This window comes from Anomaloglossus baeobatrachus, chromosome 5 (assembly GCF_048569485.1).
Source record: "Anomaloglossus baeobatrachus isolate aAnoBae1 chromosome 5, aAnoBae1.hap1, whole genome shotgun sequence".
Taxonomy (NCBI): domain Eukaryota; kingdom Metazoa; phylum Chordata; class Amphibia; order Anura; family Aromobatidae; genus Anomaloglossus; species Anomaloglossus baeobatrachus.
The window spans coordinates 511,141,463-511,160,211 of NC_134357.1; the positions used below are offsets into that span (position 1 = coordinate 511,141,463).

The 18,749-nt window shown below is 49.8% G+C and overlaps 2 protein-coding genes across 2 annotated transcripts in view; both read left to right on the top strand.

Moving 5' to 3' along the window:
• Nucleotides 1–18,749, top strand: part of LOC142311975 (uncharacterized) — a 452,821-nt gene that overhangs the window by 111,781 nt on the left and 322,291 nt on the right. The window lies entirely within an intron of this gene.
• The window catches only part of LOC142312005 (uncharacterized), a 128,642-nt gene that overhangs the window by 93,854 nt on the left and 16,039 nt on the right, over nt 1–18,749 (top strand). The window contains exon 7 of the mRNA XM_075350880.1: nt 18,168–18,178. Coding sequence (XP_075206995.1) covers nt 18,168–18,178 — 11 coding nt within the window. The remainder of the gene's footprint in view (nt 1–18,167; nt 18,179–18,749) is intronic.

Below are 18,749 nucleotides of genomic sequence, written 5' to 3' on the forward strand. Positions count from 1 at the left end.
CTTCCCTTTAGACTATGTCTTAGCCTCTCATACAGCCAGATCAGATCTCATACTTTGCACTGATGAGGGACAACCAACCTGAAATACCGTGTCTGCAAATTGAGGTTCTGATCTGGCATAAATTCTAAGGGGTACTTTGCACGTTGCGACATCGCTACTGCGATATCGTCGGGGTCAAATCGAAAGTGACGCACATCTGGCGCCGGTAACGACGTTGCAACGTGTAAAGCCTAGGAGAGAAGATGAACAAGCGTGAAACAGTCAAAAATCGCTGATCTGTGTCTTGTCGTTCATTTTCATAATGTCGGTGCGTCCGCAGGTACGATGTTGTTTGTCGTTCCTGCAGCTCCACACATCGCTGTGTGTGAAGCCGCAGGACCGACAAACATCTCCTTACCTGCGCCCGCCGTCCACCGGCAATGTGGAAGGGAGAAGGTGGGCGGGATGTTTACATCCCGCTCATCTTCGCCCCTCCGCTTCTATTGGCCGCCTGCCGTGTGACGTCGCTGTGACGCCGCACGACCCGCCTGTCATGATCAGCCGGGGGGGGTCACTCAGAAATCCCCCGCGCTGTCTACCAGTGTCACGATCGGGGGGTAACAAGCGGGAGTCACGCCCCTCCTTTATACCTCCCGACCGACAGACAGAGCACGTGACGCGCTCTCTAGCGCCCCTTTTATAGTCAGGCCAATTATGGAATTGCCCGAAAATAAGCAAGGAGGCCGCTATTCTCCTGTGCCGATGATTGAAGGGCTCCCAGTGAGAGTGAGGTGTATATTCCCCTGACTACAGCAGACGGAATATATAAAAACCTCTCCGAATCTCACTGGGTGCCCCACAATGATCCTTGGCACAACTCGCTGCCACCAACTGACTTCACGGTAACTATTAGCCGAACACATAGACGTGGGATTCAGGATCGAGATAACAGAACAGCCCAAGATTAATTATATAATTTAATCGGACTAAGCCACACTAGAAACTACAATATATACAATAGGGAATCTACAGAATATACAGTTACAGTTAGGTCCAGAAATATTTGGACAGTGACACAATTTTCGCGAGTTTGGCTCTGCATGCCACCACATTGGATTTGAAATGAAACCTCTACAACAGAATTCAAGTGCAGATTGTAACGTTTAATTTGAAGGTTTGAACAAAAATATCTGATAGAAATTGTAGGAATTGTACACATTTCTTTACAAACACTCCACATTTTAGGAGGTCAAAAGTAATTGGACAAATAAACCAAACCCAAACAAAATATTTTTATTTTCAATATTTTGTTGCGAATCCTTTGGAGGCAATCACTGCCTTAAGTCTGGAACCCATGGACATCACCAAACGCTGGGTTTCCTCCTTCTTAATGCTTTGCCAGGCCTTTACAGCCGCAGCCTTCAGGTCTTGCTTGTTTGTGGGTCTTTCCGTCTTAAGTCTGGATTTGAGCAAGTGAAATGCATGCTCAATTGGGTTAAGATCTGGTGATTGACTTGGCCATTGCAGAATGTTCCACTTTTTTGCACTCATGAACTCCTGGGTAGCTTTGGCTGTATGCTTGGGGTTATTGTCCATCTGTACTATGAAGCGCTGTCCGATCAACTTTGCGGCATTTGGCTGAATCTGGGCTGAAAGTATATCCCGGTACACTTCAGAATTCATCCGGCTACTCTTGTCTGCTGTTATGTCATCAATAAACACAAGTAACCCAGTGCCATTGAAAGCCATGCATGGCCATGCCATCACGTTGCCTCCACCATGTTTTACAGAGGATGTGGTGTGCCTTGGATCATGTGCCGTTCCCTTTCTTCTCCAAACTTTTTTCTTCCCATCATTCTGGTACAGGTTGATCTTTGTCTCATCTGTCCATAGAATACTTTTCCAGAACTGAGCTGGCTTCATGAGGTGTTTTTCAGCAAATTTAACTCTGGCCTGTCTATTTTTGGAATTGATGAATGGTTTGCATCTAGATGTGAACCCTTTGTATTTACTTTCATGGAGTCTTCTCTTTACAGTTGACTTAGAGACAGATACACCTACTTCACTGAGAGTGTTCTGGACTTCAGTTGATGTTGTGAACGGGTTCTTCTTCACCAAAGAAAGTATGCGGCGATCATCCACCACTGTTGTCATCCGTGGACGCCCAGGCCTTTTTGAGTTCCCAAGCTCACCAGTCAATTCCTTTTTTCTCAGAATGTACCCGACTGTTGATTTTGCTACTCCAAGCATGTCTGCTATCTCTCTGATGGATTTTTTTCTTTTTTTTCAGCCTCAGGATGTTCTGCTTCACCTCAATTGAGAGTTCCTTAGACCGCATGTTGTCTGGTCACAGCAACAGCTTCCAAATGCAAAACCAAACACCTGTAATCAACCCCAGACCTTTTAACTACTTCATTGATTACAGGTTAACGAAGGAGACGCCTTCAGAGTTAATTGCAGCCCTTAGAGTCCCTTGTCCAATTACTTTTGGTCCCTTGAAAAAGAGGAGGCTATGCATTACAGAGCTATGATTCCTAAACCCTTTCTCCGATTTGGATGTGAAAACTCTCATATTGCAGCTGGGAGTGTGCACTTTCAGCCCATATTATATATATATATAATTGTATTTCTGAACATGTTTTTGTAAACAGCTAAAATAACAAAACTTGTGTCACTGTCTAAATATTTCTGGACCTAACTGTATGTCAGAGTACAGTTACAGGCAAAGTATGATTTACAAACAGGTATACAGTTCAAGCAGCTACCTTATGCGTCTGGCTACAGGGGGGCGCTGTAGACCAGGTTTCAAGGATCTTTCCCACAGATGTTATCCACAAATGACCCCCGGCAAAAGAACACTGGAAAATGGCCGAATTGGGGTTATCAACCTGGTCAGATCCCTGTCCCCTCCTACCTTTGTGACCTCACAGGGAAGCACTGCCACTCCCCCGGCCTTGAGTTAGGATAATATTCCAGAAGGGGCTATTACCCGCAACTCCGGACTGGGAGGTCCGATCGGGATGGTTCTGGTGCCATCAGATCCACCCAGGTTCCCTCTGCATTTTGAGTCCAAGCACGACTCATTTACCGGACTCCTACTAGCAGTTCTCTATATCTCGCCGCCCCAGGGTGCCACATAAACTCCGAGGATATGCACAGATTCGGCTCGAAGTCCCGATTCTAACGATGTAGGGGGTGTATGGCTGAGACGCACGGTAATATCATAACTGGGTATGATATTACGGAGCCAGCAGTATGCTCTCCTGGGGTGCCTAGCTTCCTTTTGGTTCTGCCAGGTCACTGTCCACTTTCTTTGATGAGTGGACACAGCTCCCAGGAGGTCTTCCTCTCTCTCTTTGTTGTAAAGGCCTGAGAGGACAAGCAATCAACATATCACAGGAGATGGCCTTCTGCTGGGTGAGTGGAACATAGACAAGTTCCTCTGACACCTATCTGCTAAACAAACCATTTATCCCTGTGGTAACTTTTCTGATTGAAGGAGTTGTATGAAGGAAAGGGGGGGGTGACACCAGGAGAGGGATTACGGACATGACTTGAATATCATGATTTATCGTCATATCTCCGGATTTACCCCACACCTCCCCACTTTTGAGGGCGCTAGGGGGCAGCACACTCCGGTGTTCCCCCGTGCGCCCGTCCGCGACCTCTCCTTGTCGGGACAGCCCGTCTGCGTTACCGTGGTCACGGCCCCTTTTGTGTCGAATGGTGAAGTTGTATTGCTGGAGCGCAAGGCTCCATCGCAACAACCTGCCATTCGTCCCGGAGACGGTGTGTAACCAGCTGAGGGGATTGTGGTCCGTCTCCACGATGAAGTGGCGCCCGTATAGATAGGGTTGCAGACGCAGCAGAGCCCAGACTATGGCTAGGCATTCCTTCTCCATTGTGGAGTAAGCCATTTCCCTTGGTAACAGCTTCCTGCTCAGGTACAAGACGGGGTGTTCCTGGCTCGCAGCGTCCACCTGGCTGAGCACCGCACCGAGGCCAAAGTCACTGGCGTCGGTCTGTACTACAAACGGCCGCGTGAAGTCGGCTGCTTGTAGCACGGGCGGGCTGGACAGGGCGTCCTTTAGGGCCCGGAAGTCTGTCTCGCAGTCCACTGTCCAATCGACTGCAGAGGGCAGCTTCTTCTTCGTGAGGTCCGTCAGGGGCTTTGCCAAGCTACTATAGTGGGAAACAAACCTCCTATAGTACCCAGCGGTCCCCAAGAAGGACATCACCTTTTTCTTGGTCCTGGGGGTGGGCCAGGATGCGATGGCCTCCACTTTCTCAGGCTCGGGCTTCAGAGTTCTCCCGGTTACCCGGTGACCGAGGTACTGGACATCGCTCATGGCCAGCTGACACTTTCCCGGCTTGATGGTCAAACCTGCCTGGTGGATCCGCCTGAGCACCTGTGCTAGATGCTCTAGGTGATCTTCCCAGGTGGGACTGAAGACGGCAATGTCATCCAGGTACGCAGCCGCGTACCCTTCAAGTCCCTTGAGCAGGGTGTTGACCATCCGCTGGAAAGTGGCAGGGGCATTCCTCATCCCGAATGGCATCACCGTGGACTCGTACAGTCCAAATGGGGTAATAAAGGCAGAGCGTTCTCTGGCCTTGCGAGTCAGTACCCAGCGGTCCCCAAGAAGGACATCACCTTTTTCTTGGTCCTGGGGGTGGGCCAGGATGCGATGGCCTCCACTTTCTCAGGCTCGGGCTTCAGAGTTCTCCCGGTTACCCGGTGACCGAGGTACTGGACATCGCTCATGGCCAGCTGACACTTTCCCGGCTTGATGGTCAAACCTGCCTGGTGGATCCGCCTGAGCACCTGTGCTAGATGCTCTAGGTGATCTTCCCAGGTGGGACTGAAGACGGCAATGTCATCCAGGTACGCAGCCGCGTACCCTTCAAGTCCCTTGAGCAGGGTGTTGACCATCCGCTGGAAAGTGGCAGGGGCATTCCTCATCCCGAATGGCATCACCGTGGACTCGTACAGTCCAAATGGGGTAATAAAGGCAGAGCATTCTCTGGCCTTGCGAGTCAGGGGGATCTGCCAATATCCCCGGCTCAGATCCATGATGGTCAGGTATTGAACCCCGGCCAACTGATCGAGCAGGTCATCGATGCGTGGCATTGGGTACGCATCGGCGACCGTGACAGCATTGAGCCCCCTGTAGTCCACGCAGAACCGAGTGGTTCGGTCCTTCTTAGGGACGAGGACTACAGGCGAGGCCCAAGCGCTGTTGGATGCCTGGATCACCCCCAGCTTCAGCATCTTGTCAATCTCCTGGCGCATGTGTTGCTGCACCTCCAGGGAGACCCGATATGCTGAACGCCGGATTGGGGGATGATCCCCAGTGTCCACGTGATGGACGGCCAAGTCAGTCCTTCCGGGCTGGTTGGTAAACAACCCCCGGAAGGGGTGTAGGGTGGCCCACAGCTGGGACCGTTGGTCCTCCAAAAGCTGGTGGGCAACCTCCACATCCTCAATGGATCCACCTGCCCTAACCTGGGCTAGCATATCCAAGAGGGTTTCCGCTTCTCCCTCCTCGGGCAGGTTGCACACGGGGAGCGCACACGCCTCCCGCTCATGATGTGCCTTCATCATGTTCACATGGAAGGGCTTCCGCCTTCCACGGGCAGGGTCCAGGGTGACCTGGTACGTTACAGGGTTGAGCTGCTGGTACACGAGGTATGGACCTTCCCAGGCTGTCTGAAGCTTGTCCTGTGGTACGGGGACCAGTACCCACACCTTTTGACCCACTTGGTAGGTCCTCTCACAAGCGTTTTGGTCGTACCAACGCTTCTGATCGGCCTGGGCTTGAGCCATATTGTCGTGCACCAGCTGCGTCAAGGCCTGCATTTTGTCCCGGAAGCGCATGACATACTCGATAACTGACACTCCAGGGGTGGCCACGTCCCCTTCCCAAACCTCTTTCACCAGAGCCAGGGGGCCCCGCACACGTCGCCCGTACAGGAGCTCAAAAGGTGAGAACCCCGTTGAGGCCTGTAGAACCTCCCGGTAAGCAAATAACAGGTGTGGGAGATACCGCTCCCAGTCACTCCCATGGGAGTCGACCAACATCGTAAGCATCTGCTTTAAGGTGCCATTGAACCGCTCGCACAGGCTATTAGTCTGTGGATGGTACGGGCTGGCCACCAGATGTTGTACATGGACTTGCTTACAGAGGGCCTCCATCAGCATAGTCCACTACCATCAGTACGAAGCGTTTCCCGGAGCTGCTGGGGATGGCCAGCGGGCCGACCAGATCCACAGCCACCCTCCTGAAAGGCTCATTGATGATGGGCAGAGATACCAGTGGGGTGTGGCCCCGCCTTCCCCACTCTCTGACAGGTTTCACACGAACGGCAGTAGGCAGCCACATCGGCCCCCATTTTTGGCCAGTAGAAATGCTGGTTTAACCTGGCCTTGGTCTTAGCGATCCCTAGGTGTCCGGCCATCGGAATCTCATGTGCGATCCGCAACAACTCCGTCCAGAACGGATAGGGTACCACCAACTGTCGGTCCCTGGGCCACGCCTCGGGTGAACCCTGCTGGACCGTGACCCGGTACAGCCGTCCTTGGTCCCAGACCACTTGCTCCGGGTCCGAGTCCGAGGGAGGCTGTGCCGCCTGCTCCTTAAGAGCTTTCAGGCTGTTGTCAGCTTCTAACGCTGCCTGAAACCCCTGACTAGATGTGGCCAGAATCGACGAGACTGTCACATCTTCGGTCAGTACCCCGGGACCTGTGTCCTGGCCTCCGCCTGACTCGGCTGCCACTTGGTCAGAAGGGGAAGAGCCATCGGACCTCCGGGAGGCCCCTTGGGTTCCAGCAGTCCCACTGCGGGTGACAGCGGCCACAGACGCTGCTACCGTGGGTCGTGCCTGCTCCTCCTCCGTTCCTGACCAAGCCGCCGGTTCAGGCAGACCTACCTGGCTTCCTGACACCCCGGTTGTGGGGGACACATGCACCGAGATCTTACCTGGGAGCACTTCCGCTCCTGGACTGGCCCCAATCTCACCTGCCTGTTCCCCCCCTGCAGCAACAGAACCCCGCTGTGAAATCTCTGGGGACCCCACATTTGCTGTGGTAGCCCCCACCCCACACACTGGTTCTCCCCCTGCAGCACCCTGCTCTCTGCTTATCCCTGCAGAGGGCAACAGATCCCAGCTCACTGGCTGATTACTTGTAGAGGCATTGTCACACCCTTCTCCAACCCCCTCCGCTGTCACAGCTGCAGCTGTGTGTGTGTCTATGGTGTCAGTGCAAGCAGAAAAATCAGAGTTCACTCCCTCGTCCCTTACATCATTCATAGATAACACATTAACATTGTCAGGAGGCATGTCAGTACTGGCTGAAGGTTCAGCCTTTGAGGGGGGCCCAAACTGGGAGGTTATCTGCCCCAAATCTGTCCCAAGTAGCACGTTTGCGGGGATCCGATCAGTTACCCACACCTCCCTCACCCCTTGTCCTGCGCCCCAGTCCAAATAAAGCTTGGCGATGGACAGCGCTGGGTCAGTGCCTCCAATTCCGGAGACAGCGAGGGTTTTTCCAGGTACCAAGTCTTGGGGGGACACCATCTCAGGCCGCACCAGAGTCACCTCCGAGGCGCTGTCTCGCAGTCCTATGGTCGTAGACCGACCGACGATGACAGGTTGGAAGCTGTCCAGGGACCTACCACCACCCCCACCCACACAATACACCTTGGGCGGCCCTTGGGACGGGGACGGGGCCGGGGCCTTGGGACGCTGAGGGCACATGGCCTTGAAGTGTCCAGGTTGGTTGCACTGGTGGCACCGTCTTGGTTCTGCCACGGGCCTGGAGAGGGGAGTTGAGGGGGACATCCCCTGCGGTCTAGAGGCAGGTGGGGCAGTCGCAGAATTCATCTTACCCCCTCTCCAGGTGCTGCTGGTGGCCGCCCTCCTGACCTCAGGAGCCCGATTGTTGGTGTAGTCATCAGCCAGGGCAGCTGTAGCCGTGGACCCCTTTGGCTTCTGGTCTCGGATGAACTGACGGAGATCCTCAGGGCAGTTCCACAAAAATTGCTCCGTGATGAACAAGTCCAGGATCTCCGGTCCGGTGGTAAGCTGCAGGCCTTGGGTCCAGTGGTCGGCAGCTTGGGCAAGTGCCCGCCGGTGGTCAGCCCAGGAGTCCTTTGGTCCCTTCTGTAGGCTCCGGAACTTCTTGCGGTAGGACTCCGGAGTGAGGTTGTACTGTTGGATCAGGGCCCGCTTGATGGTGTCGTAGCCCTGATCTGCCTCAGCAGGCAAGTCCCCAAGGATATCCAGGGCCTTACCCCTTAAACGGGGGGTCAGGTATTTGGCCCACTGGTCCTTGTCCAGATGGTGCTGCCGGCAAGTCCGTTCAAAGGCAGTCAGAAAAGAGTCCAAGTCTCCATCCTTCTCCAGCACTGGGAAGTCCTCAACATGAACCTTTGGAGGTTTGGTGTCTCGAAGGTCACGGGTGGATGATGAGGGCTGGAGCTGAGCTAGCCACAGCTGGTGGTCACGCTCTGCCTGTTGCTGTCGCACTTCACGCACTGCTTGCCGCTCCGCAGCTTCAGTCTCACGCGCTGCTTGCCGCTCCGCAGCCTCAGTCTCACACTCTGCCTGTCGCTCACGCTCTGCCATGAGTATCTCGTAGGTATCCCGGTCTCCAGCCATAAGCCTGGCCAGGACAGCTTGAAGGAGGGCCTCTGCTCCTCTCAGGCCGGAGGGATTGGCAAGTGGTGATCTGCGGCACGCTGCAGAGCCAGGTGATTCACTGTCCACTGCAGAGTGGAGGACTGGCATCCGGCTCCCTGAGGACATTTGGGTGTGCTCCTCATCTTGTCCATGAGTGCCAGCTTGTGCGATGTCCTCTGCAGAGCTGTTCTCTGGCGTCGGGCTCTTGGAGGGCTCGTGGACAACCTCCTCATTGTTGTCCACAGCACCGTCCTCCCTCTCTTCGGCTCCTGCCTTAGCATTGGCCAGTTGCATAGCTCTGCTCCTGGTGCCATCAGCCATTCTTGCAGACTTTGGTCACTGACACAGAACTGCCACCTGATGCGCCCACACACCTTACAGTACCTGCACTCTGACACTCTAGTGTTGGTCTGGTCTGAAGACCCCAGCAGCCACAGCTGCTGCTGGCAGTCTTTAGTGTCTGGGAGTATGGGTCTCACACTCACACACACTATTATCTCGATCCCACCGCTATGCCACCAATATGTCACGATCAGCCGGGGGGGGTCACTCAGAAATCCCCCGCGCTGTCTCCCAGTGTCACGATCGGGGGGTAACAAGCGGGAGTCACGCCCCTCCTTTATACCTCCCGACCGACAGACAGAGCATGTGACGTGCTCTCTAGCGCCCCTTTTATAGTCAGGCCAATTATGGAATTGCCCGAAAATAAGCAAGGAGGCCGCTATTCTCCTGTGCCGATGATTGAAGGGCTCCCAGTGAGAGTGAGGTGTATATTCCCCTGACTCCAGCAGACGGAATATATAAAAACCTCTCCGAATCTCACTGGCTGCCCCACAATGATCCTTGGCACAACTCGCTGCCACCAACCGACTTCACGGTAACTATTAGCCGAACACACAGACGTGGGATTCAGGATCGAGATAACAGAACAGCCCAAGATTAATTCTATAATTTAATCGGCCTAAGCCACACTAGAAACTACAATATATACAATAGGGAATCTACAGAATATACAGTTATGTCAGAGTACAGTTACAGGCAAAGTATGATTTACAAACAGGTATACAGTTCAAGCAGTTACCTTGTGCGTCTGGCTACAGGGGGGCACTGTAGACCAGGTTTCCAGGATCTTTCCCACAGATGTTATCCACATATGACCCCCGGCAAAAGAACACTGGAAAATGGCCGAATTGGGGTTATCAACCTGGTCAGATCCCTGTCCCCTCCTACCTTTGTGACCTCACAGGGAAGCACTGCCACTCCCCCGGCCTTGAGTTAGGATAATATTCCAGAAGGGGCTATTACCCGCAACTCCGGACTGAGAGGTCCGATCGGGATGGTTCTGGTGCCATCAGATCCGCCCAGGTTCCCTCTGCATTTTGAGTCCAAGCACGACTCATTTACCGGAATCCTACTAGCAGTTCTCTATATTTCGCCGCCCCAGGGTGCAACATAAACTCCGAGGATATGCACAGATTCGGCTCGAAGTCCCGATTCTAACGATGTAGGGGATGTATGGCTGAGACGCACGGTAATATCATAACTGGGTATGATATTACGGAGCCAGCAGTATGCTCTCCTGTGGTGCCTAGCTTCCTTTTGGTTCTGCCAGGTCACTGTCCACTTTCTTTGATGAGTGGACACAGCTCCCAGGGGGTCTTCCTCTCACTCTTTGTTGTAAAGGCCTGAGAGGACAAGCAATCTACATATCACAGGAGATGGCCTTCTGCTGGGTGAGTGGAACACAGACCAGTTCCTCTGACACCTATCTGCTAAACAAACCATTTATCCCTGTGGTAACTTTTCTGATTGAAGGAGTTGTGTGAAGGAAAGAGGGGGTGACACCAGGAGAGGGCTTACGGACATGACTTGAATATCATGATTTATCGTCATATCTCCGGATTTACCTCACACCGCCCCCTTAGGAAGGAGGCGGGTCGCCGGCCAGAGCGTCGTCGCAGGTCAGGTAAGTGCGTGTGAAGCTGCTGTAGCGATAATGTTCGCTACAGCTGCTATCACAAGATATCGCATGTGCAACGGGGGCGGGTACTATCGCGCTTTGCATCGCTATCATCGGCTAGCGATGTCGCAACGTGCAAAGTACCCCTAAGTCTAACAAGACTCATTGGAGTGTCACTTTCAGTTCTAGGATTGCTACTTCATATACGTGGCACTAGAGTTTGTCTTCTTTCTCCCTGAAGAGACAATTTGAACATGGTATAGAGACACAGGCGAGAACACGTTTTGTCTCCTGCAGTGTGAGCGCAGCACTGAAGGAGTTAATGCCCCCTGCACCCAGTAATGGGGAATCTCCACATCCCTCCAACTGCAGAGCCGCACACTGGATATATGGCTGCTCTGTGCTTACAGGACCTGTGATGATGTCACAGTCATGTGATCAGTCACATGGGGGGGAGGAGCCATTCTAGAGTTTACAGGAAGTGATGTGTAACATGTGACCACCCTGACTTCTGCCCTCCATGTGACATCATCGCAGGTCCTGTAATTTAGTGTGCGGCTCTGCAGGAGGAGGTATGTGGAGATTCCCCATTACTGGGCACAGGCAGCATTAACCCCCTCAGTGCTGCGCTCACACTCCAGGAGACAGAACGTGTTCCCGTCTGTGCGGCTCTATCAGGAGATCTGTCTGTATGGGATTAGATTGGGTCACTTCCCTCCTGACGCCGCTCGCTGCTCTGTTACTGTACAGTCTCCATTATGGCCGTTGCCCGCTCCATGTTGTCACTATCGGGAGATATTAATGATCTATCATTATCTGTTACTGACGGCCCCGGTTCTGCCGTCCGATCTCTGTGGAGGTTCCCAAAACTTTATAACTTTCCTCTTCTCATGGAATATTTACTAAAGATTCAGATATTTTAGATTTCTCTTGTAGATTTATTCTGTGATTTCGGTGCTGGATTGTAGATATTCTGTGATAAATCTCTGTGTGTGACTATAGTTGGATTGTATGTCATATACCGGGGGCAGGACGGGGCCAGGACTGGATGTAGTGATCATGTGAAGCCGGTAACAGCTCCGGAGATTTCTTAAATGGGATCTTTCTGATGTTACATCTTCATCTTCTCCCCATTCAGGTCCCTACAATATCGGATCCTCTCACATCTTCTATATAAGAGAATTTTCCTGAGTGACCCATCAAGGATGGATAGGGACAGGGACAAGATGGCGGAGAGGATATTACACCTCACCCTAGAGATCCTCTTCCGGATTACTGGAGAGGTGAGAGATTCTGATGATGTCACATTACATCATTCTTATCTATGGGAATAACGGACAGAACTGGAGAGGTGAGGACTCTGGAAATGTCTGTAGTGAGATTTATTAATGTGTCTCTCCATATCCAGGATTACACAGTAGTGAAGAAGACCTCTAGTGATCGCTGTCAGGACCCTGTGTCTGAGGGATGGAGAAGACCCCTGAGCCCAATCACTGGGCTTCCAACTCACCCCCTGATACATGAGGACATCAATGAGCAGAAGATCCTAGAACTCACCTACAAGATGATTGAGCTGCTGACTGGAGAGGTGACACTGCTGGGAATGCTGGGACATTATACAGTAACGCTATGAAGGGATCGGGGGATGACGGTATCATTGTATGTGTCAGGTTCCTATGAGGTGTCAGGATGTCGCCATCTATTTCTCCATGGAGGAGTGGGAGTATTTAGAAGGAAACATAGATCTGTACAAGGACGTCATGATGGATGTTCCCCAGCCCCTCACATCACCAGGTAATCGACAGGACTAAATACACAAGACCTATAATTATCTGTATGTAAAGAATGAATTCAGTCCCTGTATGTGTTTCCTTCAGTTCTATCCAGTGAGAGGACAACACCAGAGAGATGTCCCCGTCCTCTTCTTCCACAAGACTGTAAACAAAAAGATCCCGATGTTCCTCAGGATGATCAGGTAGATGAAGAGAAGGTGTCATGAAATCTCCCTGTGACGCGTAGATGGTTGTGAAGGTCTTGTGTCAAGTCTTGTTTTAGCCATCAGTATTATACTCTGGCTAATTAATTAGAGACACTTTGACATTCACATATGAAACATATTACACACATGACCGTGTAGTGCAGCGTATAATGAAGTGATCATTTTTCAGAATATGAAGATTGAACAATCTGAATGACTTTGAACACGGTCACCGATGCTAGATTAGCCAGGAGCAGTATTTGAAATATTGACAATTTCCCTGGATTTCTACATATACAGAGTATAATGAATGGTGTGATCATGGAAAAATATCCAGTGATATTGGATCCTGTGGATGTAAACATCTCATCATTTAGATATCTGCAGCTGAATGGAAAAGAAAAAGGATCCAGATTCCGGAAAAATATTCCAATAAAATCCACTTTTTTAATAAATTTCTTAAAAACAGTACAAACTTGTAATTCTCACATGAAAAAGACAGGAGTCACATCCAGCAAGGAGCACCAGACACGTTTCGATCAGAATCTGATCTTAGACTTTGTGCCCAATTCTAAGATCAGAATCTGATCGAAACGCGTCTGGTTCTCCTTGCTGGATGTGACTCCTGTCTTTTTCACGTGAGAATTACAAGTTTGTATTGTTTTTAACAAATTTATTAAAAAAGTGGATGTTATTGGAATATTTTTCCTTAAGCTGGATCCTTTTTTCTATTCCATTTGCCTAAAACACGCTGATAAAAGCAGCGGGATCTCTTGCTTCCAGGACGTCAGAAGGTTAGACGTCAGGAATGTGGTGAGCTTGACTATATTTACATCTGCAGCTGAATACAATGATGGTGATTATCTAATGTATTAGAATGCAGTCATCGTTCCTTAGCACAGATGGGTTATAGCCGCAAAAGACCAGCTACACTGTAATTGCTGTGAAAGGAAAAGGGAAAGAAATTAAACTTTATTAAGCAAAAGAGAGCAAGGATAATATCACAGAGCAGTGGAATACATTGTTTTGAGGAATCCAGGTTGCTGCTGTATCTTGATGATCGGAGGTCAGAATTTGGCACAATCAGAATTAATCCATGTATCCTTCCTGTTCGGTGTCAAGATTTCAGACTGGTGATGGTGTAAAAGTGCAGGAAATGTTTTCTTGGTTGATCCTGGATCCTCAAATAGCTGTTGATGAATGTGTGGACAATAGAGCCTACCTACGTATTGTGTCACGATGACTATGGGATAGCAGTGAACCGGGGCTCCTATGCTGTCCCTCAGGCTAGGGGGCCCTATGCTATACCTAACCTCAGGGATAGTCCTGATGGTGGAGAAACCTGAGTCTTCTTCCCGGCCCTGCTCCTCACCAATCCTAATCTGTTTCCCCCTCCCCCCAGGGAGGGACAGGACAGGAGTGAGATGAAGCCTCACAGTTAGGGCTCTTTTCCACTTGCGATTTCTATGTGCGAGTGCGATCCGATAGAAAATCGGATCGCACTCGCACCAGTGTTAATCAATGATTTCACCGAGTCTCAGCTCTCGCACCCCCATGCAATCCTATGGGAGCGAGAAAAAAAATCAGAATCCGGGTGGCATGCGCATGTCATACAGATGGCATACGCATGTCACACGGATCCTTGACACTTGCATACCACGTCAGACTGGCTGCCGGAGGAATCTCCAGTAATACCAGGCCTGGCCGCGGTTACATGCACTGAACTCCGGAGCTGTCACCTGAGCTCCAGAGTGCAGCCTGAACAGCGAGCGCCGGGTGATTGATTCCCTGGTGATTGCTGTTCAGTTCAGCACAGCTGCAGACAGACCGGGCTGATCTCTGGAGCTCAGGTGACAGATCCGGGGGTTCAGTGCAGGTAACCGCGGCCAGTACTGGTATTACTAGAGATTCCTCCAGTAGCCAGTCTGACGCGGTATGCATAAACACTCACATAGCACCCGCATCACTCACATAGCACCCGCATGACACTCGCATGTCATACGGATGCTATGTGAGGAAAAAAACACACACCGTACGCAGACCACACGCAGGACACTCGACTCATATTTGTAGCCGAGTGTCGCTGTGAATTTGTAAACGCAAGTGGAGAAGAGGCCTTAAAGACAGACAAGACAAAACCAAAACTCTGTCACACAGCATGTACTCTCAAAGATAAAGGCAATAAGTGGTTCAGGAGGGAAAAGAAGAGCAGGAAGGAAGCTACAAAACAACATGGGTAAACTCCAAAACCGCACCAAGCAATGAGCACAACTTTCATCAGAAAGTCTGGGACACCACACCTCAAAAACCAACACAGAATAAACTATAGCTGGTGGAGCACCCCACGGGACCTGAGGGGATACTCGTTGCCAGACCGGTGACGGGTTAGGGGGGATGTTACGGGTGGCCTGCCCGGTTTCGTGACCCCGAGGTGTCCATGGAAAGGGGGATGGATAGATGGGGATGATTTCATGATGCCACCTGCGGTACGCAGCCAGGGAATAGCCGCCACTGCTGTCGCTGTCCTCCGGGGTGGATGGTAATAGCAGCAAAGATGGTAACGCTCCCCACAGGTGGACTGGGCCCCGGGGTGGATGATGAGGGAAGTAATAGTAATGGCCGTTGGCCCCAAAGCGCGGGCGGCGGTGCCGGTAATAACAGGCTGATACAGTCTCTGTGGGTCCAGGTGTCTTTACTCACTTTCCGGTTGCTGCCCCTGGAGTATCGATCACCGATGTGCTGGGGCCCAGTCAATCCTAAGCAGTTCGAGGTCACCACTGGTGTTCCCACTGTGAGTCCTTTTTGGTCGGGGTCCCTCCAATCCCGGTGTATGGAATGTGGAACGGGCTGCGGGTGTGTCCTGCACGCTCCACAGCCCCTGGAATCCCGTGTAGCTGTAGAGAACCAGGACTGAGTTACCTGCTCCAAGCCGCATGTCCTATGGCGCTCTCAGAAGTGTGTGGTAAAGAAGAATGGACCGAAATCCCGACTGTGCTCCTCACCCCAAGCTGTGCCCAGGGTAAAACTGACTAGGTGAAAAGATGCTCCTTACTTTGCCCCAAGTGGTACCCACCCCCAGGTGGTTGTCCTAGTGACCGGGAAGGTCCTATGCCTCGTGATGGACACCCCCCTGTACCCTAGGCCAATCCCAGTGGGAAAGCACCTAACTGTTTGTGGTGTGTGAATGTGAGAAACACCAGCGATTAACCTCTTCCTTACCCGGGATAAGTACTGCACCTTAAGTGATATGCAGTACACTGTGGCGACTGAAGCCTCAGGGGCGCCACACTGGCATGTGTGGATGATTTCTACCAGCATAATTATGAGGGGAGCAGATGTGATAGGCTTCCCCACAACATATTACCAAAGGAGCAAGCAGACCAGCATAGATTAACTCTTGCTAACCTGGTTATGAATCAGGACACAGCAGGTCAACACAAGAGTCTAGCTATGTTGATCCCAGACACCAGAGAAACCATCAGGCGACGTGTCATAATCTGCAATCTGAACCGGACCGAACACCACCATAACAGTCGGCGAAGTTTGTGAAAAACTCTGTGTGACATATTGTGACACACCGAGTTCACCCCTTTTGAGCAGCTGTTTACTGTTTGGTAGAATGACAATGACACATGCCATAAGTTTCATATAATCTCTTTAACTTTTCACTAACCAGCTCCAGGGCTGACCCTTTGTAACTCCCCCTATCCAGCTGCAGGGCTGACCCTCTGTAACTCTCCCCTGCCCAGCTGTAGGGCTGATCCTCTGTAAATTCCCCCTGCCCAGCTGTAGGGCTGACTCTCTCCCCCTGACCAGCTGCAGGGCTGACCTTCTGTAATCCTCTACTGCTTGTCTGGATCTTCTCACAATTTTCTGGTTATGGAGACTGCTGGTTACAATTAGGAGGTGACAGGTTGGGTTATACAGGAGACCTGCTGATCTGTGATATCTACTGCTGTCAGTTTTGGTCGTCATGTTCATTTATGATCTTTTCTGTTCTTCTGAATCATTTCACACGATTTCTTCATCTGTCTGTGACTTTTACAATATGTGTTTCAGGGTGAAGATCTGACCCATATTAATACTACAGAGACATATGTGAGAGGTGATGAGCCGTGTAAAGAGGAGATTCTTACGTATGACTACCAAGGTGAGTAGTGACCACTAAATGCAGAGAAGTCACAGATTTTACTCCATCACCGGCTTCTATAATAACTTTATATGATTTATCAGAGTGTGCTCACATGGAATTTGTGATGTGGACTTTAAACTTAAAAATGTAGGTGCCGCTTTAATAAGACTTCCACTGTGGACGCCGGTCTTAACGAAGGGGTTAATGAAGGGGTGTGGTTAGGTAAGATGAGCTGAATTCATTAAGAGGAAAATGCCAATCAATCAATTTGGCACGTTTTCTCTATGGCGTGCGCCTTGCCAGAAATGCTACTGCATTCAAGGACTGGTGTAGCGTTTCTACCACCAGTAGTGTCTCACCACCAGAGTAGCAGAACTTTTGAATTATTCACCTTAGGGTCGCCACCACACCCTGTTCATGCTCTGCCCACTTTGGTGGATCTGGCCGGGACTGGTGTAAAAATGTGAAAAGTTGCAAGATTTTGCGACTCTTCTACAGTAAATATTTAATTCCAGAAAACTGGCATAAACATTTTGAGTCAATTTTGTATTTCAGGCAAACATACTGATACGCAATAGCACACAGAAAGGTTATTCTTGTGTGCGCTCCTGGATCTGCTGGAGGCTTCTGCTTTAATTTTAATAAAATGCCTTTCAAATGTCATCCCGCTGTAGTCAATAGGTTAGACAAGACTGGAACTAGACAGTCATGTCAAAAATCATGACACTTATGTTTATAAATTGCGGACCTGTTTGTCTTTCTGTGCAGCTCTAGATTTGCGCTGTTGATGGGTGCAGGAGCCGCCATCTATTGTATGAAATATCTTAGTATAGTAATTGGGCTAGAATGAAGCAGAGATTAGCGAATTTTAGATCATTTACTTGTCACGGTTTAAACAATTTGTTATTCGATTTGCACAAATCACCAATTTCACTTTACAAATAACTGCTGAAAAGGAGAAAAAAAATCCTGGATGTCAGGATTTACCACAAAATGCAAAATTCTCTTGTAATTTAGTACATTTTTCTCAATTCATTGTATTTTTTTATCTTATTATTTTTAAGCAAATTTAAAGTCAAAATTACTATTAATTAATTCACATCAGTGCATTTAAGATATACAATGCTAAAAAAAAATATAACTTTCAAAGAAAAGAACTTTTAGAGTGACCTAATGAAACCAGCATCAACATGTTGCAAGTTAAACATGTGGACTCGGACATGCCTGGGCTTATTTTTTCTTGGTTCTCACTTGTTCACACTTATTCATCTCAGTTCATGTTAACTTGTCATTATTTAGCCATGTTTCCCAAAATTAGCATTTCGGCTCAGCAGAAGTGTATTAAGTTGCCTGACAGTTTCTGTTACATTTGTGGTGAATATACAGTGTTGAAGCAACAGCTGAACTCCGAAATTGGTTCAAGGATAAGAAAACAGCTTTCCATCATGTGATCCCTATGGCATGGCGAGAGCAAAAGAACCATAGTGACAATTGTTAATTTTGTTCATGAGAGGTGAAATGGAATAATTCAAAATGGAAGCATTCCATTTCATACCCAAATCTTCATTCAGCAATTTGTCCCATCCACCATGGCACAGGTATAACAGTGCCCAAGGCCCCTGCTACCTTGGAAGAGATAACTAGCTCCGATGAAGGTGAAGTTATACCAAAAGCAGATGGTCAATCAAGTTCTGAGTTTGAAAATGATAAAAGACCAAAATTGTTTTCCCAGGAGGAGATGAATGATTTGGTAAGAGACTTGAATCTTCCCAAAGATGCTGCTGAGTTACTCGGATCAAGTCTCAAAAGCAGGAATTTATTGTTACCAGGAGTATCTTTTTCATAGTTCAGACATCGTGAAGTATTCTTTACTTTGGCCAGGAAGACAAGTCGGTTTATCGCATCAATGTCAAAGGTTTGATGGTTCAATTCAAAATCCAATATGATTCAGCGCAATGGCGTCTTTGTATAGATTCTTCAAAAAGAAGTCACAAAGCAGTTTTACTCCACCGCGGTGG